A 25,372-nucleotide genomic window follows, 5' to 3' on the forward strand; every position below is an offset into this window, starting at 1 on the left:
CCACCCCTCACCTCATCCCTTCAGTCTACGCCCAAATCACTAGCCTTCTGAATGACATATCAGACTGGATGTCACTCCATTTCCTCAAACTAAACCTTGCTAAAACGGAGCTCCTAGTTTACCTTGAGTGCTTAGCTGCTGATTGGATAGCGCTCACTTTTAAATTTTTATTATTAGTGGTGGGCGTGTGCCACGCAGTCTCCGCACTGGCTGTCCCTCCTCTAATGCCTACACACGTGAGATGCAACCCGTCACCTGATCCTCGCTCGCCCCAGCCTCCCTGCTGTCTGGACAAAGGGTGAAAAGAGCTCTGGTCTGTGAAGTGCCAGGCACAATTTCCCTGTGCATGGGAAACTCCGAACCTTGGGAACCCCTGGAGTGGGTAAGTCACCTAGGCTATCCAGCACACTCTCCCCGGCTTCTGATTAACCCCCAGGAGGGACCTTACAGCCCCAGGCTTTCAGGTCACCAGAAAACAACAAACGTTTCACTGCTGGGAAACAGTAAAAAAAAAAAAAAAAAAACCTGGAGTGGAGGGAAGGACGGGGAATTTAAACTGTTGCTTTAATTGGCGTTTCTGGTCAGGTGGAGCTAGTCATCACTCAGGTGTGTGCTGTCCTGGAAAAGGACTAGGAGGGAAAAAAAAAAAAGGGTGCCAAACCCCAGTGTTCTTTGATGTTGTTCAGGTAGATCTCCACCTCTCAAAGACTGCCTACCCCCCATTAAAAAAAACATTAAATAGAAGAGGATTTAATTCCAGCATAGGGCTATATCAGTTCTTACAATGCTACTGTGAATAGTTTGCTATTACAATGTTTCTTGATATTTAGCAACATCAGAAATTATCTTTGCCCATTCTTCCTTACAAAAGTCTTCCAATTCTTTGAGATTTATTGGCTGTCTGTCACGCACTGTTCTTTTAAAGGTCTATCCATAGATTTTCAATTATGTTGAGGTCAGGAGTTTGTGAAGGCCATGGCAAAACCTTCAGTTTACGCCTCTTGATGTAATCCCCCGTGGATTTCGAGGTGTGTTTAGGATCATTATCCATTTGTAGAAGTCATCCTCTCTTTAACTTCAGCTTTTTCACAGATGGCATCAAGTTACCATCCAAAATTTGCTGAAATTTTATTGAATCCATTTTTCCTTCTACTCGTGAGATGTTCCCTGTGCCACTGGCTGCAACACAACCCCAAAGCATGATTGATCCAACCCCATGCTTAATAGTTGGACAGAGGTTCTTTTCATTAAATTCTGTGCCCCTTCTTCTCCAAACGTACCTTTGCTCATTCCTGCCAAAAAGTTCAATTTTAACCTCATCGGTCCACAGAACTTGTTTCCAAAATGCATCAGGCTTGTCTATATGTTCATTTGCAAAGTTCAAACGATGATTTTTGTGGTGAGGACGTAGAAGAGGTTTTCTTCTGATGACTCTTCCATGAAGACCATATTTGTACAAGTATCTCTTTATAGTGGAATAGTGTACCACAACTCCAGTGTCTGCCAGATCTTTCTGGAGGGATCATGCAGTCAAACTTGGGTTTTGAATTGTTTTTCTCACAATCCTGCAAGCTGTTCTGTCTGATATTTTTCTTGGTCTTCCAGATCTTGCTTTAACCTCCACTGTTCCTGATGACTGCCATTTCTTAATTACATTCCGAACAGAGGATATTGACATCTGAAAACGCTTCGCTATCTTCTTATAGCCTTCTCCAGCTTTGTGAGCGTCAACTATTTTCAGTTTCAGTTTTCTAGACAACTACTTAGAAGAACCCATGGTGCTGATTATTAGGGCAAGGTCAGATGAGTCTGGGCATTTAAAACCTTTGAGATTGACATCACCTGGTCTTCCCAGACGATGATTGAGAACAATCCATGACACTGGCAGGTCTCAGCTTTGCAAAGTGGGCAGTGAATGCTATAAATTCTGCAGGGTGCCCAAACTTTTGCAGACGCCATTTTTTGTTTTCTGTTATTTTGAAAGTGTAAATGATGGAAATAAAATCTAACTTTTGTTGACATATTATAAGAATGTCTAATCTGTAATTTCATTCCTTTTGGAGATTTTTCCATCTTTCCTTGGCTTCTTTATGCACATTAATACAAATTTTTAGCTGGGGTGCCCAAACTTTCGATCCCCACTGTATGTGCAGACCATCCTCAAGTATGTGAGCCCCCACCTTCAGCTTAACAGCATAGATGTCACTTGGTAAGTCAAAATTCTTTTCTACATCTAACAATGTGTGACTGAGATATTTGTGGTTAACCAGCTGTATGAAAACATTTACACAAGTTTTTTTCTTATCCATCACTGCAGGCTAGAAAAGTCATTAAATAAAATGAAGAAACTGATACTCACTCTTTACAGTCTTTTTTGTGTCTTGACTTGGTCCTCCATGCTGGCTATTACTCGCAGGAGCATTTGAATTTGAAATGCTTGATTCCTTTGACTCAGGTTTTTGTAATCTACAACATAGAGATAACATTTGTCTCATAAATCAGGTCAAAATGCCGTTACAGATAATGAACACCCTCATATTAAATTTTAAGGACAATGCTTGACTTTTATCTTTATAATTTTTTTTGTCCAGCAGAGCAAAGATATCTCATTTGATATGATGATTTGGACATTTTCTAACCTATTAAAAATAGATACTGTCACAGGAAATTATTTTTTTTTTTTTTAAATGCTAGTTTCCTGGCTGCCATGCTGATGTGTTTTTCTTCAGTGCCATCTGAGCCACTGACCCAAACAGATATATTTAAAAATGCTTGCAAACATTTATCATCAACTTGCTGACAGGTTTCCACTATTCGGTAAATTGGGTAGCTTTGCTTAGTAATGACTAATTTGCAAAAACCATTATGCAGACATTGGGAAAACATATGCACTTTTATAAAGGAAACTTGTGCTATGAAGAATATAAATTAGGATGACATTGCTGTCCTCTCTCTAAAAATGCTAGTCTAGTTTCTGTCGGTCATACTAAGACTTTGGCTTTAAACCCTTACACATACCTAGTGGAGTGACTGGCCTCGAGTGAAACAGAGATGAATCAATTCCTCCTACATAAGTTGTACCTGTTTATCTGCAGCTCTCTTCTCTATAGCCATACCAAGTATAGAACTTAGACTTTTCTGAGCTCAAGAAAGCAGGGGTCAGGATCTGAAGTTACACTCTGCAGAGCTCAGTGAAAGAGTTCTGCAAGCTGTGTAGAGAAACAGGATACACCCTCCTTCACACAGCACACAGGCAAAGACTGGAGGCTGTCAATCAAAGGCTGTGTGCTGGAGGTCCCTTCCCTTTCATCATTTCTCTTGGTGTCAGGAAAACTTGCCAAAAGTGACTCTGCTGATCTGGTTCTCTATCAGCATGACAGAAATGACACTTGGTGCACTTAATTAAGTACACACTAGAGGGGTACATTTTGTTCATATTTCATGTCAGAGGTTTAAAACCAGTTTAATGCTTGGAACACTGATCAGAACAAGTAAGCAGATCAGAGGTAGTGACTATGCTCAGGTCAGCTACTGATATTGACAGTGAGGCAAATAGTATTTTCAAAAATGAATCAGAAATAGCACCCTTCACTTTTCAAGCAAATGTTTCCTTGACTACTGATTGGAACAGTGTGCAAAAAGTGCAGAAACTTATGTCTAAAAAAAAACAAACAAAAAAAAAACATAATTTTTCAGTATGTCCTATCAATTTCTATTTGGCTGTAAGCAGATGTAATTTTTACACCATTGTTGCTCTGTAATTTTAATAAGACTAATAAAACAAATGGATCTGAGAATCCACATGAGCAAAACAAAAAAATAAGAAATCACCCACCCAAAGTCCAGAAGAGATAGCTGCAGGTTTATTCTGCAGGTTAGAAAACACCTCTTCCCCTAACTGAAGAGTTAATATGACAGAGTGAGAAAAAAAATGCATTAAATTAAAAAAAGTCTCAATAAACTTAAGTAAAATGCTAAAACTTTCTAGCACTAGGAGTGAAAACAAATTGATGCCTGGAAACATGAATACATTTTAGAAATTGATGGTGGCAGTGATTAGCTAGTTTTGTGCAGCAGCATAAAGACTAATTATATGAACACTAAAAACCTTTGAATTATTTAATAAACTTACATTTTGAAATATTAATAAAACTACCTATCCTGTTGTGAAACAAAGCATATTAATGATGGTATTGTTATTAATGTTGTACTAATTGAACATTTGTAACTAATTTTCAATGCTGATTTACCCATTTCAGTGTGCAAAAAAATCTCACAGCCTGACAGTGCACACAGACTGCATTATGTTGCTCTTTGAGGTAGAATAATTAAACAATTAAAGTTATTGGAAAGGATCATTCCTTATTTCTTAAAAATAACAAATCTATTATACTTACCTGCTCTGTGCAATAGCTTTGCACAGAGCAGCCCCAATCTTCCTCTTCTTGGTTGCCCCACCGGTGCTGCTGGCTCCTACTCTTCTTCTTGGTGTGCCACCATAGAAAGCCGCTCCCTATTATGGCACACCTGGGTGCTCAATGTCAATCCGCCTCTATGTAATAGACACACAGACCACAGCTCTGCCCAGTCCCCTGCTCCCTCCTCACTGGCTGTGATCGCAGAAGAAGCCATTGGCTCCAGCTGCTGTCAATCTCTGAGTCAATGAGGATGGAGAGAGTTGAGAGCTTCTGCCCTCCTGCACATTGCAGGATCAAGATTGCGCTCTGGTTAGCATGGGGGGGGGGGGGGGGAGCTGCATGCAGAAAGTTATTTACGTTCATGCAAAGAATGAAGAAAGGTAAAAAGAGCTTCTGCCTTCACAACCATGTAAAATCGACCTAAATTTCAAACTCCAAAACAACTCTATACACAGCAACATGTCGTTTTAGACTATATTTGGCCCCATGTAAGAAAATGTACTAGAAATATATCATATAGGACCTACCTGAAATACACCATCAAACTAGATTTTTATTAGAAATTGTTGCAGGTACAGTAGGACAAAGCAGCTAATGTGAGTTTAGATGTTACATGACTGCATGGCTGACCTGCATGATTCAACAGGAATGTTAAAGGCAGGCAGACAGCGATCCTGTCTGGAAAATTAAATTGTCCAAAAAGCTGGTCATCAAAGGAGAGGTAAACTACTTAACCCTTTGCTGCCTGTGCAGCTAAACACTACACTGTTGCTCTGTGTTAAGAGAAGTGGTCTGCCAAATTGGTTTCAGAGACAGACACTTGTCTCTTGATCCACCACTAAGCACATAAGGGGACCAGTCAATAGGACACCTGAAATGTCAGTTTCAGAAGAGACTTCAGTGGGTGATAACAGAGGAGCCAAAAACAGTCTAACAGTGTATGGACGCAAGACATTTTTAATCTAATAGTTATTATATACATATCTTTTATAACTTATAAGATCCTGTGATATGCCTATGAGACCAGAAGAGTGCTGAAGCAGGGGATCTCCCAAAACATGTACACTTTGGTCTTCACCTTGAACATTCAGCATATCTGTATTCAAGATAATTTGTCTTTCGACTTTAAAAAACATCATGATGAATATGACAATGGACAGATATTTGTGTTAATGCCCTAGGTGGCAGCTTTTTATTCAGATTTTGTAGTAAAACTTGTACCGTAAGCGTTTACTTTAAATGCGTTTGCTCAAGTGACAATTGGAGGCAAATTGAAAGCCTGATGCACGGTTATAACCATAAACATTCCATTTTAGAGTTGATGCATCCTTTAGTATTGTGTTACTAGGTCCAACACTCCAACCCGATTGTTTTAGCAATGATAACAGTAGTGTTTGGAGGTACAACCAGCAAGAGAGAAAATTATTTACTCTTAGGCAGAGCTTTTTGGCCTTTCATTGACAACTTAGGTTGTATTATTACCAGGTATGAGGAGAGTGAACAGGTGCATGAGTAGTGCAGTCCATGTAGTCTTTAATTCAATGGAATGTATTCCAGGTTGGGTGGAGGGTATTCGGTCTAGAATATTAGGGCAGGCTGTGACAGAATGAAGCAGTACTCTAAAGTAGAGGAAACAGAAGCAAAGACACAGTCTACCGCCTATGCCTGATGAAAGAACGCAGGTACACATCGGTCCCCGCACATGCTCAGAAATGCGTCGCATCCCGATGACATCAGACACCAATGCCACAGCTCCGGACATACCAGAGGCGTCACCATCCACGGCTCTCCCTCTTGCAGCGCCTCCTACTGACCAGCCGGTATTCACTCCTGAGTGGCATTCTACATCTGGTGATAGAAGTTTTACATACAGATCCCTATGAGCCTTTTTACATTTGCCACATGTGAGTTGTTAAGCTTACTTTTTATACAATAAACTGGCAAACAGTCTGCCCTTAGAGGCGCTGTATCTTTGCTTTTGTCTTATTACCAGCCCCACTGGTAACACATGCTTCTGTTACTATCCCCCACCACTCCATTCTGCTTCCAATACTGAAAGCAAATACCCAGATTCCTGGTAAGGGGAAGTCTGGACACACTCCCCTTCCTCCCATGTGACAGCACTAGTGATGGACCACTCAGGACCCTTTAACAGAGCCAAGTGCCTGAATCCTGTGTACTCAAGTCATAATTGAGCTTATATAAGGCCTCTTCACTTTGGTCCCAGTAGTAAAACAAGGGCTTTGATCAGAGAAAATAAAAATGTATGTGGGCTTGAGGTGACTTTGCTGATTTGTCTTGCATGGCTAAAGCAACAGGTATTAAAATAAAAATGTGGATACAAACAACTTCTGTCAGTTCCCTATACTGCATATGCTAAAAAGGTATCCAAAGCAGAAATCTTCCAGTAGATGTGTGACCAATTAAAGAAATAAACAAATAGGTGCAGGATTTTCACACAACACATTAGGGATGCGTTCACACTATGTGCAGCGATTGGTATTTTTCCTGCACTGCATAAAAACACCATTGGCTGCAATAACACATAGAAAACAGTTTTGTTCTATGTGCTTCATTCACATCACAATGCTGGTAATGCGTGTTAAAATGTTTAAAGAAGAAAAAAAAAAAAAAAAAAAAAAAAAAAAAAAAAAGGGAGTACACAGTGCCATGCACTGAAACCTACCACTTCCCACCTGACTTAACAGCGTAGGTAGCTGGGCACTGTCACTGGGGACATGTACCAATGAAAAAAATATTTTTAAATACTGTTAAGCATGGAGCAGGTCTTGGGAAAATAAAAACTCATTTTCAGAGAAAATAAAATGCATATTTTCAGTGAACAATATACTAAAGTTCTATAGGTGATGCTTTAAAAACCTTTACATAGTTTAGAGTTAACCATATATGATGTCTCTATAATTATTGCGGTCATTCCAGTGTGTACAACAATATAACAGGTTATCACATTCAACATTTTTATACTTGGGCACCTCCGATGCATGCATTTATGTTTATATGTGCTGGGGGGGGGGGGGTGCTTATGCACAAAATATTTAATTTTACACTTTTTTCCCCTTAACTTTATTACTACCACATAGGGGGCTGACAAATACCAGTTAAATAACATGCCTGGATGGATGCCTTAAATCTGCACACGAAGCGGTGTACATATAGGATGCATTCCTGCAAAGTTTGGGATCGGAACTAAGTGGCCATGGCCATATTTGGTTAATGATGTTAGCAGCTGGTTTGTTGGCATTCAGCATCTGGCTGGGGAGCTGTCATTTGTGGCAAGAGTCCATGGAGGGAGAAATGTTGGAACATGTTGTCATGTTTGTGTCAGCAGGTCATATTTTATGGTGTATGACGAAGGATCTACAGTGCTGGACAATGTGATTGACATTGGACCTACATTGTGGGACAGTGTATCTTTGTATGTTTTAAAAAAACAAGCTCCCCTGCTTACTCAAAAAAAAAAAAAAAAAAAAAACAAACACACACATGGCAAATACACATACCACAGGAAAACTATTTTATGAAAGAAAATTTCCCATTATGTAAATCCAATGTCAGTCATGTCATTAAGCATCATTATAATGAACAACAACCTGCCAAGCCAAAACATGAAGACCAAAACACTGTCAATCTCAGTAGGCAGCTCCATAGCTGGCTGCTGAAGGTAAACAAACCAGCCAGCTAATGTCACCAAATATATTGCCAATACCATCATTCAAAATGCCCACTGGCTGATTTACAATTTGAACAAGCACCAAAAAGCTTTATTTTGTGGCAGTATGAATACCACCTAGTGTATGAATGCCTTCCATCTGACAGGCAGTGGTTTGGATGGGTAGTAGAACAGGCCTAATCTAGCAATTTAGTTTCCCTGCTCAGCAAACAGCTTGGATTCAGGCCAAATTCATGGTTGACCTGAACCAGAAGCTCATCCCTAGTGACCAACTGTTAACATGTCAGCTCTGTTTTGTATATGTACCCAGTAGGCTTTCTTCAGGGATTCTGCAAATTAGAATTACACTTACAAAGGATTTCAATTCTAGAGAATCTTCGCCTTGAGAGTTCGTCATTGCCTAAGTGTAGCACTACAGAGTTTAAAAAAATCAGTCTGGCCATAACATACCTCAGTAGTTTCCAAAGAGCATAGGTACCGTTACAACTAAACAGACAATTCCCAGAAAGAACTACTTGAACTTCAAATTTCATATTACCATATTGATCTTACAAATTTAGCATGTGGAATAGAGCTATAAATGGGAACCTGTTAAAGTGTTAAAGCTGACAACAGCCATAATTCATCTTGCTCATCTATGGAAAGGTCAAAAAAATTGTTAACAGAAGAGAGGCTGCAGGGTACTGCAGCTATACAACTAGATTTTACAGAACTCAATATGATCAGAATTCTGTCATAAGCACAAAAAGCTAGATACTGCTTAAGAATTTTTGTACCAACAGACGCATAAGCCACTGTATATAATAGAAAAATAAGATGAACTTTTTCCTAGAGCAACGTGAAGAAACGGAGATAAGATGTTCAGCACATAGCATTTCTGAAAAAGGTTTCCATCCATGATGAATAAAAGGTCTGCAGAGATGTACAAAAAATATTTATTGTACGTACACAAGGATGGCAGGTTTGTCATCTAATTTGCAGTTATCTTTGGGCTGTTCTGAGGCACTATAGAGAGCTCCACAAACCATAGAATCATGCAACTGTAGAATCATCTAAAAGAAAAACTGAATTAAGATAACCATGGAGATGGATATTGCTGAAAATGCCATTTGCTTGGCTGCCTCATTTGAGTTACTGACCCAAAAGAAGCATCATGTAAAGTCAGAACTTCTGACTTGTATACTTGTTTCAAGTCCAAGACTCATAGTAATGAAGCAAGAGTCAGCATGACAGCCAAGTTACTATCATTTTAAAACAGAGAGGGTAGCATAACAGTCTATTTCTTTGGATGAGTTTATCTTGATGCTTTTCCAGGCTCTCCACAGTCCCCAGCTCATGGAAGAGTAACCTCTGGTACTTTACTCATGCCTCCAGGCAACAGACAGACTCTCCCTTGCAGAGCCTAGAGCACATGGCTAAGCCTTAGGCTTCTGGCCTACCCAATGCAACTGAAAAAGCACACATCCCAAAGCACACATCCATGCCAGACCAAGGTCTGGGTTGGAGTACCCAGGTCACTTGACCTCCCAAAAATATACGAGGAGTGTTTCATTCAAATTGGGACTTTTGAGATTATATAATAAAAAGGAACAAATTTCAAGGAGTGGAAATTGCATTTATTTTTCAACATACTCCCATGCTACATTTATACACTTATCCTAGCACTTAACCAATGCCTGGAAAGCTTCAGCATATAAATATTTGTCAGTACACCTGAACCATTCTAGCACAGCCTGCCCACTTCGTCATGATTGTGTTTACCGTTCCCAAAGAAATATTGATCTCATCACTAAATGTTCACAGGAACGACTGCTGTGGGCTGGGAACCACCACGGCCAGGATTGTCACTGAAGAATGTACAGCCATCTTTGAAAACGTTTACACCATTCAAATGTCTTACTGCGGCTGAGCGTCTTATCACTGTACTGTGCTTGAAGTCTTCTGTATATATCAGCGGGTTTTATGCTTTCATTCACAAGAAACTTCATCACCACACGTTGTTCCATGCATGCGCTAATACGGTTGTCTGCCATCTTAATTTTGCACTTGCCTATCGGGCACTTTTACCCCCTTTGTGCCCAGGCCAATTTGCAGCTTTCAGCACTGTCGCACTTTGAATGACAATGGCGCAGTCATGCAACAATGTACCCATATGAAATTTTTATAATTTTTTTCACACAAATAGAGCTTTCTTTTGGTGACATTTATTCGCCACTGGGCATTTTATTTTTTGCACTATAAAGAAACAAATAGCAACAAATTTGAAAAAAAAAAAACCTGGCTGAATCTGGGCTGACAGTATCTCTCTGTTATAAAATTTTGCAAAGAAGTAATTTTTCTCCTTCGCGGATGTGCGTTGATGAGTCTGCACTGATGAGGTGGCATGGAAGAGAGGCAGCACTAATAGGCTGCACTGATGAGGTGGCACTGGTGGGCATTGACGAGGAGGCACTGATTATGCTGCACGGATAGGTGGCACTGACTGACAGCACTGCCTGGCGGCAGTTCTGGGAACTGATGCTGCAGTGCTGGGTGCAACTGTTAGGTGGCACTGATTGGGTGGCACAGCAGGGCACGGATTATCATGATGAGTGCCGATTTACTCTGACATCTGCCGGTTATCGGCAATACTTTCCTCAAGCTAAGACAGCATGAGGAAAGTGCTGCTGATAACCAGCAACTGTATTTACTCCATGATCTGCTGTGTCAGTGGACACAGCTGATTATGTGATAAAAGGCCACTGAGATTGGCTTTTTACCTCAGCACGTAATCAGCTGTGTCTTATGGACACAGTGAACACCGGCTGCGCACCACTGGTGGCACACGGAAGGGCGCGTTCTGGGAGGATGTCATGATGCCCTCCCAGAACTGGACAACCGCGTTGTAGTCGTCATTCGGCTATAGAACGGTTAGCAGGTGGTTAACGGTCTCTGGACTGGCACACGACATCTGTGCCACCCATCAGAAATAGGACACACTTGGCACTTACTACTGCATGTAGTACCGCCATGCTAGCATCCCTTTTTATACCTGTAAAATTAAACTTCCTGGTTTGACTTGAAAGCCCCTCGTATATACCCTCTCCCAGCATGCATCAGTGGTAAGAGAAACTCCTACTGATTGGTTCAGAGAAGTATGCATATTCATAATCCAGCTTTACTATAGTTTATCATAAAAATACCAAATCTACCGGTGACACCTACTGGCAAGAGGGAGGAACCACAGCCATGCCACATTTATGGGTAAACCCAAATTACCAAAATACTACAACACAGCACAGCTAAATTTGCTGGTAGCCTCTGTTTAAGACAAGGGGGTTACACTTATAAGTGGTGGAAGTGTTCTCTAGTACAGTCTGTTTGATCCAAAGGGGCACTGGATTGTTCCAAAAATAAAAGGGGAGTTAAAGCGGAGTTCCACCCAAAAGGGGAAGCTCCACTTTAAGAACTGGTCCCCCACTTCCCGTTAGGATTGGCACCTTTGAGGAGCGGGTTCCCGAAATTGACAGGTACCCGCTCCCACTTCCGCTGTGATTGCCTAGGCGTTCAGAAGCGGAAGTTGACCTCCCCCTAACCCCCCCCCCCGTAGTCTTCTGGGATGCTTGACAGGTCCCAGTAGACTACAGGACCAATCAAAAAGTACAGCGCTACTCGTGCATGCACAGTGAGCACCCTGCTGTGAAGCCGCAAACTGTCACTGCTGGGTGCCCACACTGAAGATGCTGGTGCCAGGAACACAGGGTGGTCAGTGAAACTGGATGTAGGGGGGTATGGACACCGGGGATCGAGAGACAGGTAAGCGGTTTTTTTTTTAAAAAAGTCAGCAGCTACAGTTCTTGTAGCAGCTAGCTTTTTTTTTTTTTTTTATTTTCACTGGAACTCCGCTTTAAGGCAAGTTTAGTTTTTAGTCACTAAATACCATCACATTCCAACAGAATAGAGCATAGCAATAAATCTTTTTCTGCAGTCTCATTACAAACCTAAAAATGCTTTAAGACTTGAAATAATCACTAAATTCAACTATCGTGTGTCTATAGGCAGTCTCAGACATTAACTTTGCCAACTGGGAGGGGGAATGATCCAGGATGGCACTCTTCTTAAATGAGAGCCAGTACCAGTGGAGTATTTCATTAACATCTCTCCTCTCCTTTCCAGTTCTGCAGTCGCGGCTAGCACATTTGGCATTTGTCACTTCTGGATGTATTACAAGCTGGTGTTCCCCAACACATCATGGCTCAGTCTTCGGGCCCCTACATCTGTAGTGATGTACAGGGGTCATAAGATAGAACTTTGGCACATTCTTTTAGATCAGATGACAAGGCTCTGCTGGGATAAACTTTCCACATTAGGGTTCCATGGTCCCAGTACCCAATGTACAGGGATCCAAGCCATCCCAACTGAGGCAATTATAGAATTGTCCTCCAAGATCCAACTAGAATATGTGAGGCAGCTCATCTCCATCAGGTGTTCAAAGGTCCCTATGTTGGGCAAACAAACACCAGCTGGCCAAATCCCTTCTGAGGCACAGAATTTTTTGATATGCTTCGAGTACTTTGCTGGCACTCTAACTGGGTCAACCTAGCAGGAAACAATGTAGTTTTACATACCGTAGGTGTCTCCACCACCCCTATGAAGCAAGATTTGTGCATGTGCTTTTAAACACTCTTCTAGTGCCATGGTACAAGAGAGGGCAATCTAGTGTATCCAGGAAAGTGAAACATCAGAACATTGACTACTGGGTTTATATACGTGCTTTGAATAGGATTTCAGTACTACTTTAATTTCTAGATTTCCTTTGAGTGAAACTACAGTAGTTAAGTGATTTGTAAAACCTCCTAGTAATTGTATTTTATAAACTAAAGGGTAACAATTTCTAGCAGTATTAGCATATGGTAATATAATATTGTAGGGATAATATTTATAATTACACTATTCTTCATGTTCTGTGTATGTATAACTAGCCATAATTCCACGGAATTATATTTAGACTGTCTCAGTTTACATACTCCGGCTAAATCAAAACTTCCCCTCCTTCCAGAAGCATTCAGTACTGTGTGGACATGCTATGTTACTGACTGAGTCTCTGCTCTCACCCTGTCACCAGGTATCTAATCAGCAATGACTTCAAATCACATGATCAGAGCAAGGCAATATGTTCAGCCTCAATATGGTTTACTTTCCATTCACTATGCCCAAAAATCCAAAAAGGTATAGTACAAATATCAAGATTAAAAAATATTTATAAGTCAATAAATTAAGTCATTTTCCTCAGAATATCACTCAAGATAAAGGAATATCTGATTGGCAAAATCCAAAGTGCGTCACCCAACATAACAGCCTGAGTGACAGCAACAGGCACCCTCCTGTATTCTCTAAGATCATGTTTCAGACTATGGTTACAAAACCAGAATAGTTTATTACTAACAGGTATACAAAACAGCTTGTGACCCACACTACAAGAGCAACACAGACTGCGCTAACAGTGCCTAACCTAAGAAAAAATAAGGGAAAAAAAAAAAAATACACTGACACAATACATATGGTACATGCACCTATCATTGCTTTATGTTTCAACCCAGCGGTTTATCTGATAAAATAATAAAATCAATACTACATACATATATACACACACAGTTTATATGAAATACATTAAAATTATATACACAAATATATATATATATATATATATATATATATATTTATATATATTTATTTATTTATTACACACACACACACACACACACACACACACACACACACACACACACACACACACACACACTTCGGTCCATATAGATTTGGATGCAGGCAAAATTTCCATACTTTTGGCTCTGTATGCCACTAGAATAAATTAAAACAAAACAGTGTAAATTAATATGAAGTGCAGACTTTCAGTTTTAATTCAAGAGGTTGAACATAAATATCAAGTACAAATTTTAGAACTGCAACCATTTTTATACACAGTCCCTCCATTTTCAGGGGCTCAAATGTGATTGTACAAATGAATAAAATCATAAATAAAATGTTCATTTTTAATATTTTGTCGAGAATCCTTTACTGGCAATGATTGCCTGAAGTCTGGAACCCATGGACATTACCAAAGACTGGGTTTCCTCCTTTCTGATGCTTTGCTAGGCTCTAACTGCAGCAGTCTTCAGTTGCTCTTTGTTTGTGGGCCTTTCTGCCTTTAGGTTGGCCTTCAGCAAGTGAAATGCATGCTCAATTGGGTTGAGATCAGGTGATTGACTCGGCCATTGCAGAATATTCCACTTCTTTTCCTTCAAAAGCTCCTGGGTTGCTTTTGCAGTGTGTTTTGGATCATTGTCCATCTGTACTGTGAAGCACCGTCCAATCAACTTTGCTGCATTTGGCTGAATCTGGGTTGACAGTATCTCTCTAAACACTGCAGAATTCATCCAGTTGCTTCTGTCACATCATCAATAAAACACCAATGACCCAGTGCCACTGGAAGCCATTGCTGCCCCTGCCATCACACTGCCTCCACCATGTTTTACAGATGGCGTTGTGTGCTTTGGATCATGAGCTGTTCCAAGTCTTCTCCACACTTTTTTCTTCCCATCATTCTAGTACAGATTAATCTTAGTTTCATCTGTCCAAAGAATGCTTTTCCAGAACTGGTCTGGCTTTTTTTTAGATGTTTTTTTAGTAAAGTCTAATCTGGCTTTTTTATTCTTCAGGCTTATGAATGGTTTGCACTTTGTGGTGAACCCTCAGTATTTGCACTCATGAAGTCTTCTCTTGATTGTAGAATTTGACAATGATACGCCCACCTCCTGGAGAGTGTCTTTCACTTGTCTGGATGTTGTGAATGGGTTTTTCTTTACCATTGAGCTGATCCTGCTATCATTCACCGCTGTTGTCTCCAGTGAACGTCCATGCCTTTTTATGTTGCTGAGCTCACCAGGGTGTTCTTCTTTCCTCAGAATGTACCAAACTATTGATTTGGTCACTCCTAATGTTGCTGCTATCTCTCTGATAGATTTGTTTAGTTTTTGATGTCCTACAATGGCCTGTTTCACTTCCATGGACAGCTCCATTGTACGCATGATGTAGGTTCACAGCAATAGAGTGCAAATATCACACTTAACTCCAGACCTTTTACCTGCTTAATTGATGAAGAAATAATGAAGGAGTAGCCCACAACTGGCCATGAAACAGCTTTTGATTCAGTTGTCCAATTACTTTTGATCCCTTGAAAAAGGGGGGATGGCTACTCTTAAGAGTTGTAATTCCTAAACCCTTCCTTCAATTTGGATGTACATACCCTGAAATTAAACCTGAGTGTGCACTCTCAGCCCAAATATAATTGGGCCTTACTCTGTGTGAGATAGCTAGATATAAAAATAATAGATACACACACACACACACACTTGCTCTGGCTTTCCATGGCAAAACACCTAACTATGCAATATAGCTATTTTCTCCTCCCTTGTTGCTGCCTCCACCTATAGTCCAATTGTCAGTAGAAGTCCAAAGTATGACTTCCTTCCTGAATTTCAATTCACTGCGGCCAGCATAGAAATTTTTGGATCTCTGACTTTCCAGCTCCCTCTATCAAACTGAGGAGTCTCAGGAGAAGAAACTTATGTGTGCTAGAGCAGGGATTCAGGAAAAGACTAATCTGTGTGTGTGCCGGAGGAAGAATACCAAATGTGGAAAAAGACCAAATGTTTGTTGGTATGAGGTCACTAGGAAAAAGACTAAGAGGCCATTTGAAGCAACTTTGTGTATGCAGAGGTTTTATATACACATACACTCTTCTCATGAGACACATGCATATGCTCTTTTGTACTTTATGTTTAAAACAAATTAAAAACAAAAATGCGTTCATGAAAAAAAAAAAAAAAAACCCACAACATACTTGTGTTTTTCTATGGGATGAGGCTGTACAATAGGTCCAGCCGTTCCATTAATCTCCTGCTTGCGACGAATATGTCTGGGAGGTTTAGCTTCTCCGTGAATGTAAGCGAGTTTTACTTGTCGACCTTAAAAGAAAAAAAAAAATGTAATCTAATTTATGCTTACAATCATTACATTTTGTTGCGACTTTTTTTTATCTTTCCTCTTGCTTTTAATGTTACTGTTATATAATACACAAGATAGGTGGTTATTAGGATAATAGAGTGTTTATTGTTAATGCTGCCTCATTTATCAATGTACTGATGGCAGTTATCTAATGTAATCTAAAAGTTTATATCTTTCTTATAAAATGTTTCAGCTTTGACTTAAAATATAAATAACTTTTTGGTTTCCTAGATGGGGGATTAATAAAGCATTTGCAACACTTTTCTGGCAGTACATGTAGTGCTTATTTTCACCTTATTTAGAAACTGTCACTGTGGCGACGACAAATTCAAAACAATTACAACCATTCTTATATTCGGAAACTGGAGGTAATTAAGACCATCTGAGTTGGTTTACAGAGAGATGCTAGTGCTCATAGTGGGCCATGTCTGATGGGAAGCAGCCATGAATGTGACAGCTTCCTTCACATGTAGGCAGGTGCAGTGTACTCTCCTCTCTGTAGGTGGTGCTATGTTGATATCTGCTGTACAGAGGGAATGAAGTTTGAGATGAACAATGTTCCCTTTCAGCCTCTGTAGGTGTCACTAGGGGAGCAGTAGAAGTGTTGAGAACTACTGTATGTTTGTTCAGTGTCACCAAGATGCTGTTTCAATAGTATTTGGAAATTTTAAGCTAATGACCTTGCTGCTTTTCTCCACCTGTTGTGTTACCTTCATTTAATCAAATAATAAATTGTGCTACTTGGTCTCTGTGTGCCACTCTTCCATACTAAGTACCAACTAACTGGCCCCACCCACAAATTGGCATAGTCAGCAAGATACGGCATGAATAGGGCCTAAGTTAACATTATGGCACCTTTAGAAGTGACCCTAGCGCCAGTTCCAAAATTCAATTGTTCCAACATTTCGCTGATGGAATGGGAATAGAGACTGGAAAGTGCAGTACACTTCTATCAGGTGCCCACCAAGCAGATTTCAGAATTAGTTATCAATTTCTTAGAGAATGATGCTCGCCAAGCTATCCTGGTACTGTCAAAAGGAGTAACATGCAAAGAGCTGAGATGCCGATTCTTCATTATGAAGAGAGCAAGAGGGCTAGAATCTTACCCACTTTTACAGAAGCCCTTCAGAAACTACGGAAGTGGCTGGAAATAAAGGATATTCAGGGATGTGCTGATATTGGCACTCCGGACATGTTATTATGGGACCAGTTTATAGGCAGGGTGAGTGTAGGCCCCGTGTGTTTGGACTCTACCTCCAATATCCTCAAGGACTTGGACATGTCCCAACTGCTAACCAAAATGGAAAGATCTTGTGGTCATAACCAGGGGGTGTGAACATCAAGTAGTTTGGTAGCTAAAAGGAGTAGTATCATCAAGTAGTAGCTACACCCATTAAGGAACAATATTACTATATACCATCTGCTTTGTGCCAGAATTTCAAGGACTTAATTTGAAACTTGCTGCAAAGCAGGATAGTGTGGGAGAGCCGTAGTCACTGGGATGCCCTTCTTGTTCTGGTGTGGAAGAAGGCTTGCAGTCTGCATTTCAGTGTGTATTATTGCAAGCTCAATCCCTATACCCATTGAGTTGCCTACCTGTTGCCTCGGGTGCAGGAATCCCTTATGGCCTTGGGACAAGCCAGTTATTGCTCTACCTTGGACCTGGCTAGTTGCTACTGGCAAATATCAGTGAGAGAACAAGACAGAAAAATACTCCTTTGATACCACTAGGCCTATACAAATTCAACTGTATCCTTTTTGGGCCGACAAATGCCTCCAGTACCTAGCACCATGGACATTGCATCAAAACAGGAAGTTCCTATGAAATGGTATCTGCCTCCTTTTGAGTCCAGGCCCCTATACCCGGTCTGTGCTGATAGAGAAACTCCTACTAAGACCTTTGTAGATATTGCTGTGGACCCATGTGAGGATGCTGAGTGTCCTGTTGAGCCTATGCATCCCTCTCTGGTGCCAGCCTCAGTAAGGGTGTTATGCCTATCCATGTTCATCCCCAAGCACCTGACGCCTCTGATTAACTTACTGCAATTGAAAATTCTGACACTGAACCCAAAGATGGTGGTGAGGCCTGTTGCCCCATTTGGTGTAGCTCATGGGAGTTACCTGATAAGTATTCTGATCATGTTGTATGAGCTAACCTGTTGCCATTGTGGTTTGTGCCTTATGTAAAGTTGTATTTTGTGGGCTTCCAATGCCAAGGGCAGCATCTTTCATGGAGATGGAGGAGAAAAAGGAGGGGGGGGGGTGTAGGCAGGCACAGGTTACCCTCTCCTTGGTAGGTGGTGCTGTGTTGCTTACTGTTGTACAAAGGGAATGAAGGAGGAGAGGAACACTGTTCCTCTGCAGCCTCTGTAGAGGTCACTTAGAGGAGCAGCAGTCTGATTGTACGCTGCAACACTGGATGACCTCAGTGGCCATCTTTAGTAGGGGCAATGCTAATAAATAGCAATGCCCTGCTGCAGTTGGGAAGTGGATAGAGTAGGGACAGGAAATACACAGGATAGGAACAGCTTATTTAGCCCTAGGGAGAGGTTCCTGACTAAGGGCACTGCTACTGGCTCAACTTTTCCTTGGACTTCATTACTGCGATAAAGACTTTGTACTAGTTCTTCCAGGTGCCGCTACACCACTACTCTGCCTAACAGCCATCCCTCTACTCAGATGCTGCTCTGGTAATGCAAGCCTTAACAGAGTGACAACCTTAATGCTGGACTTATTTCAAAGTGCTGCTAACATTGCTGAGAACTACTGCACCTGTGTTGACTGTACTACTGAGACACCGTGCTTGGGACTATTAAGCCAAGAACCCTGACGCTGATCTCCACATGTTCCCTTCATCTGACCAAATAATTGTGAAACTTTACTTGGTCTCTGAATGCCATTCTTCCATATTGGGTACCAAATAAGTGTCCCCACCCACACACAGGGCTGCATGGTTGCTACAAAGCCAGTGGATGATGGTGTACTATCAACCAGCGACTCATCTTTAGTCCCTTCAGCTGCTGACCAGGAGATTCCCTAGCTGACAGCTGAATGTAAAAGTGGGGGAGATGCTGGCCGATATCATCCAAATATGACAATGGCCATACTTGTTAAATTGCAGGAATCTCATGCCTGGCAGTCGCATTGGGTCAGAGAGGAGTCATTGGTTGTTATGATGTTGTCTGCTGCACAGCCACCAGCATGTTAGCAACCAATCCTGATGTGCAGATTGAAGAGGGGTGTTGTTACTGAGCCTGCAATGAGGATATAGTGTCCAGTACAGACACTTATGCATTAGTACCACCCCCACCCTCATTCCTCCATGCAACAAATTACTGTATCTGTTTCCGACAAGTACATTTTTTACAGACACCAACATTTGTTATGGGAGGCACAGACGAACTCTAAGAGTCTATGATAGGAATTCCAATGTGTAGTTAAAAGAGGGAATGCAACCAATATATATTTTCTTTATGGACAGAATAGAGAAAGGTTAGAAACTGTGCTAGGCTCCTACTGCCATCCATGTTCCTATCTGGGAGATTTCCATTCTCTTCCTGTCTTGTTAGCAATGACCTATGCACATTTTTTGGTCCTTTGCTGAACCTTCAACACTAACCTAAAAATGTCAACTCCCATACCTTGAAAACTTTCAAAATAGAATAGCAATAAGAAGACTTACTTCTATATTTGCCTGTGTATGAAAAACATACACACACCTGTTTCTCAACTAAAATCCAAAAGTAATTAGAATTCAGCTTTTCCCTTGTTACAGACAACTAATTATGCATGTAAATTAGGATAAAATGGGAATAGTGATTACTGTACAATGTTCAATCAATAGGGAGACATTTTAAATAGAAATCTGAATTCTGATTAGAAAAATTATTTTTGTATTGGATACCAGGTGTAGATATTTAAAAACTGGAAAAGATTCAGCTTTGCATGTGGAAACACCTTGTAATTTATAATACAAATACACCATCTTTCCTGGGGCTTAGGGACATGTAGGTGAATTTCCTGGTTTAACCATACAGATACAAACCTTTAGGCTTTCCAGAGTATATTGAACTGATATTTTGAGTTATCATTTTTAACTTTTCCTCTCTTGCGCTGAAGAGCCTTAAATACATCTCTCGCGAAGACTCGTATTCTAAAAGCTTGTGCCCTTTAAAGTCCCTTTCACAGTGTTTCTTCCACAGGTGGTCAGAGTCTTCTGTAAAGTCCTTTAGTACAAAAAGAATAGCCTTACTTTACATGTTCTATGGAGCGTGTTATAGGAAAAAAAAAAAACACAAAAAACGTCTACAGCAGAGACCTCTGCGGTTTTTTTGATCTGTCTTGTGCTTCTTAAAAGACACTGCTATGTTAAAACTGGTATATTACTTAAAACTATTACATTCTATTGCTAAAATTACAGAAGATTGTTCCCACATTACTACACTGGTAGAGATTAATGCCTGGTTTACACTAGTGTGGGCCGTGTGGCCCACGTTTGCTCAGGCACGGCAGCCCATTTGTTTGAATGGGCTGCTGTGCGTCTCGCACAAAAAGTTGCCACAGGAAAAGTACATGGTCTTTTTGACCATGCAGTTACTGCACCCACGATCGCACTGCAAGCTGAAATGTGGGAGGATGCTATTCAGAATGAATGACAGCCTCGCGCATCTCGCAAGGGCAGCGCAATGTGCGTGCGGAAACCGATACAATTACCACACCCGCACCCAGAACACACAGCGCAGGCCAGGAGCGGACTGACCATTTGGAAACTCAGGCACTGCCCGAGGGCCCGGGGTCAGTAAGGGGCCCCATGAGATGCCCCTGGTACCTTTTTCATAGGCTTTTTTGAGTTTGGGCAAGGACACAGGGGCCCCATGATCCCCTATTGCCTGGGGGCCCCATGAGTTGTCAGTCCGCCCCTGGTGCAGGTTAGTGTGAACCTAGCCTGATACAATGTCACAGTAGACGAAGATTGCTGCAGTATAAGGCAAGTGCCAACACACCCATTGCATCTGAGCCAGACCTGTGTCCATGACATGTAATAACTACTCCATACTACATGGGATACCTGACCCTCTACATGATTTTAACACAATGCTTGAGAGTGTTTTTCACACTGCCTGTCTGAAATTTTGCCACAGCGTGGATGCAGCACAGTAAACAGGTGTACATGAGGGTTACCCATGCTTTCCCATAGACTTCTATTATATCTAGAGTTTTTGGGTCATTTTCTGAAATCACACCAAGTCCAACATGCTGCATCTTTTGGTGCGCTTTCAGAAAACACAACAAAAATGTCTGATGTAATAGAAGTCTAAGAAATCATGGGTAACCAGTGTAAAAACCTTGGATGCACTGTGCTGCACGCACATTGTGGCTAAACCACAGCATGGCAGTATGAAAGCGCCCTTAAAGTGAAAGTCAAAGATTGCAGTGGGCCCCCAGAGCTGCAGGAGTTAAAAGGTTTGCTACAGTTTATTCCTTTACTCCTAAACGTAACACTTACTTTATTCCTCACTCCCCTGGTCACCAGAACTCTTTTTCTGTCCAAAGCTCTAGGTTGTGGACAGGCCCTCACCATCCTCTTGTACAATGCAGGACTGCTAGTCCTGCATTGACCATGATAAGATAAAAGTGCTAAGGCTAGCCAGAACACTGAAAAGAAGAGGCTTCAAGGGACTGGTCACACAGCGTAGTGGAAGCCTACTGAAGCAAAAAATAAGTATTACAACCTATTCCTCTACCCCTAGATAAAAAGCATTTAAGCCTTGTTGTGCAGGGTGGCACCACTGCAAGGAAATTTTCTTTATGCTGCCTGGATTGGGGCTTTAGACAAAAAAAGTGTATAGTAAAACCATTCTTTCAATATTTGGATAGAGTGGTGAATGGGTTAGAACCTCTTGTCAGGTTTTAATTACCATCTCTGAGATTCACCCGCTCTATGTCATGAGGACCATTGTCACCAGGACTGAATATGAGAAAAAAAAAATCTTAGCCGGATCAGGAATAGACAGCAAATCCTCCAATGGGGTCTTATATACAGTGACAAAGCATTGCACTTGTTCTTTATAAAGAAGATTAGGAACACAACTTAAAAAAACCTACATACTGGATTACATTCTTCAATGCGATTAAGCTGCTCTGGAGTACAACGCTCAAGAACTGGCTTTAGGATTTCATAAGGTACACCTCCAACTTCTTGGATTGCTACAAAACAGGGAAAAAAAAAAAAGGTAAAAAAGTGGGCTGTGACGTGTGATATAGTCTGTTTCAAGGCATTAAAGTTGAATTTCAGATCTATTGTCCTTTCATCTAGTTAGTTTGGGCCAAGCTAGCCCAAACAAACCATTTATTACATAGGTGCGCCCGCTGCATGTGCTGTATAAAAGTGTACGTTCAGTATACAGCCTTGTGTATACTTGTGTGGCATAGCCTTACCCTCCATCAGCTATTCATAGACAACTTTGTATTCTCTGAATGAGTATAAAGCTTTCCCTTATTGGTTAGGGTGGAGATATCATGACGTCATCTGCCCACTACTCATCCGACTATTTTGTTCCAGGTGTGAGGCGGGAAATTCATCTCACTGCCAGAACACAAGGCTGTATACTGTATGTAGCTGAGGCTACATACAGTTTATGCAGCATGCCCAGTGGGCACACCTGTGTGGAAAATAGTTAATTTGGGCCAGCCTGGCTAAAAAGAATTAGTTAAAAAGAGACCTGGAATTAAACTTTAACACTGTAGTTTTTATTTTACAGTTACCTATGTAACAGTTTCATAGTTGACCCTGCCCACAGATATGTTTTTCTCTTCCTGTAACATGCCAAGTGGTCCAACAAAAGTGGCAGTTAGAGGAAGTTTAAATACTTACTCCTGGCTTCTAGGGCCTGCAGGAGTACTGCAATCACAGCATACGGGCACTGTGCCAGAATGTAAACTGGGCTGCGCATACACCGCTCAGTGTACATTCTACAGACAACTGCGAACAGGTAGGCAAGTTTGTTTTATTGTAGAAGAGACATTGCAAGTCACTTCTGCAATAAAGAGCCTGTCTGTAGTTTCAAATAAGATTTTGGCTCACTTTAATAGCCAAAGAAGCCATCAATAACCAGTAGAGACATTAACTGCAGGAGATTGCATAGAAGTAACCCTGTCTAAAGTTGGCACAACTCCCACCACCCCATTTTTACTGTTGCACAATTTAGGAGTGCTGCTTAGTGTAAAACTAACCTTTAAAGCATTTCTAAAATAAAATTATATACATTTGATTAATTTCGTTATGAATCAAAATTCAAACAAAATTTTCATTATTCAGATGTATCCTAACCACAGTAGTAACAAATTTCATAGAATCGGAAATAAATTGTGATGATACGAATTAGCCAAATTTTAAAATGAATTTGAAATGGAAACATATTTCAATAAATACAATAAGGTATAAAAGTGAGATAAGTTGACGATTCCTATTTCAGCTTCTTTATAGAATAGAACAGAATGGAAAATAAATGAATACATAAAATAAATGAAAAATAAATGAATAGCATAGCAAATAAAAGAATATAAAATAAGAACAGAAAATAAAGGAATAGAAGTAGAAGAAAATAGAAAAAAAATATATTGAATGGAAAAAAAATAGAACAAATATAGCAGTCTTCCAAAATTCAAATTTTTGAATTTCATATCAATTTGAAAAAAAAAAAATGAATATACAAAAATGATTCTGAATATATGTAATGAATTCCAAAAACTAATCAATCATTCTAACATTACAACATAGGTAGGCACAATCTTAGTTTTTCAGGCATTTGCATATACATACATACATATACACACACACACACACACACACACACATATATGAATTACAGCTCTTAAGAGTAATATAATTGGACAATTGAGTCAATTATTTCTTCAGCAATTAAGCAGGTAAAAGGTCTGGAGTTTATTCTAAGTGTGGTATTTGCATTTGGAATATATTGCTGTGAATCTACATCATGTGTTCAAAGGAGCTGTCCATGAAAGTGAAACAGGCCATGGTAAAACAAAACAAATCCATCAGAGAGATAGCAGCAACATTAGGAGTGGCCAAATCAGTTTGGTACACTCTGAGGAAAGAAGAATGCACTGGTGAGCTCAGCAACATAAAAAGGCATGGACATCCACGGAAGACAACAGTGGTGGATGATCGTAGGATCCTCTCTATGGTAAAGAAAATCCCAATCGCAACATCCAGACAAGTGAAGGACAATCTCCAGGAGGTGGGCGTATCATTGTCAAAGTCTACAATCAAGAGAAGACTTCACGAGAGCAAATACAGAGGGTTCATCATAAGGTGCAAACCATTCATAAGCCTGAAGAATAGAAAAGCCAAATTAGACGGTGCCAAAAACATCTAAAGAAGCCAGACCAGTTCTGGAAAAGCATTCTTTGGACGGATAAACTAAGATTAATCTGGACGGATGAAACTAAGATTAATCTGTACCAGAATGACAGGAAGAAAAAGTGTGGAGAAGGCTTGGAACAGCTCTTGATCCAAAGCACACAAAGATATCTGTAAAACATGGCAGAGGCAGTGTGATGGCATGGGCATGCATGGCTTCCAGTGGCACTGGGTCATTGGTGTTTATTGATGATGTGACAGAAGCAGCTGGATGAATTCTGCAGTGTTTAGAGATATACTGTCAGCCTAGATTCAGCCAAATGCAGCAAAGTTGATTGGACAGCTCTTCACAGTACAGATAGACAAAGATCCAAAAACATACTGCAAAAGCAACCCAGGAGCTTTTGAAGAAAAAGTGGAATATTCTGCAATGACCAAGTCAGTCATCTGATCTCAACCCAATTGAGCATGCATTTCACTTGCTGAAGGCAAAACTAAAAAGTCAGGAAGATGCACAAAGAACAACTGAAGACAGCTGCAGTTAGAGCCTGGCAAAGCATCAGAAAGGAGGAAACCCAGTCTCTGGTAATGTCCATGGGTTCCAGACTTCAGGCAATCATTGCCAGTAAAGGATTCTCAACAAAATATTAAAAATGAACATTTTATTTTTGATTATATTCATTTGTCCAATTACATTAGAGCCCCCGAAAATGGAGGGACTGTGTATAAAAAAAAAAAAAAAAAAAAAAAATAAATGGTTGCCGTTCCTAAAATTTGTACTTGATATTTATGTTCAACCCCTTGAATTGAAGCTGAAAGTCTGCACTTCAAATT

At 40.5% G+C, this 25,372-nt stretch overlaps 1 protein-coding gene across 7 annotated transcripts in view; it reads right to left on the reverse strand.

Annotated features, from left to right (window-relative positions):
* Window positions 1-25,372, reverse strand: part of LOC149448881 (elongin-A-like) — a 114,699-nt gene that overhangs the window by 25,863 nt on the left and 63,464 nt on the right. For all 7 annotated transcript variants that reach the window (XM_089694150.1, XM_089694149.1, XM_089694156.1 and 4 more), the window contains 4 exons: window positions 22,265-22,362; window positions 20,201-20,381; window positions 15,992-16,115; window positions 2,360-2,466 (listed from right to left, as the gene is read on the reverse strand). In XM_089694150.1, coding sequence (XP_089550276.1) covers window positions 2,360-2,466; window positions 15,992-16,115; window positions 20,201-20,381; window positions 22,265-22,362 — 510 coding nt within the window. The remainder of the gene's footprint in view (window positions 1-2,359; window positions 2,467-15,991; window positions 16,116-20,200; window positions 20,382-22,264; window positions 22,363-25,372) is intronic.

This window comes from Staurois parvus, unplaced genomic scaffold, assembly GCF_062004578.1.
Source record: "Staurois parvus isolate SC_StPar_1 unplaced genomic scaffold, SC_StPar_1.0 ptg000652l, whole genome shotgun sequence".
Lineage (NCBI taxonomy): Eukaryota > Metazoa > Chordata > Amphibia > Anura > Ranidae > Staurois > Staurois parvus.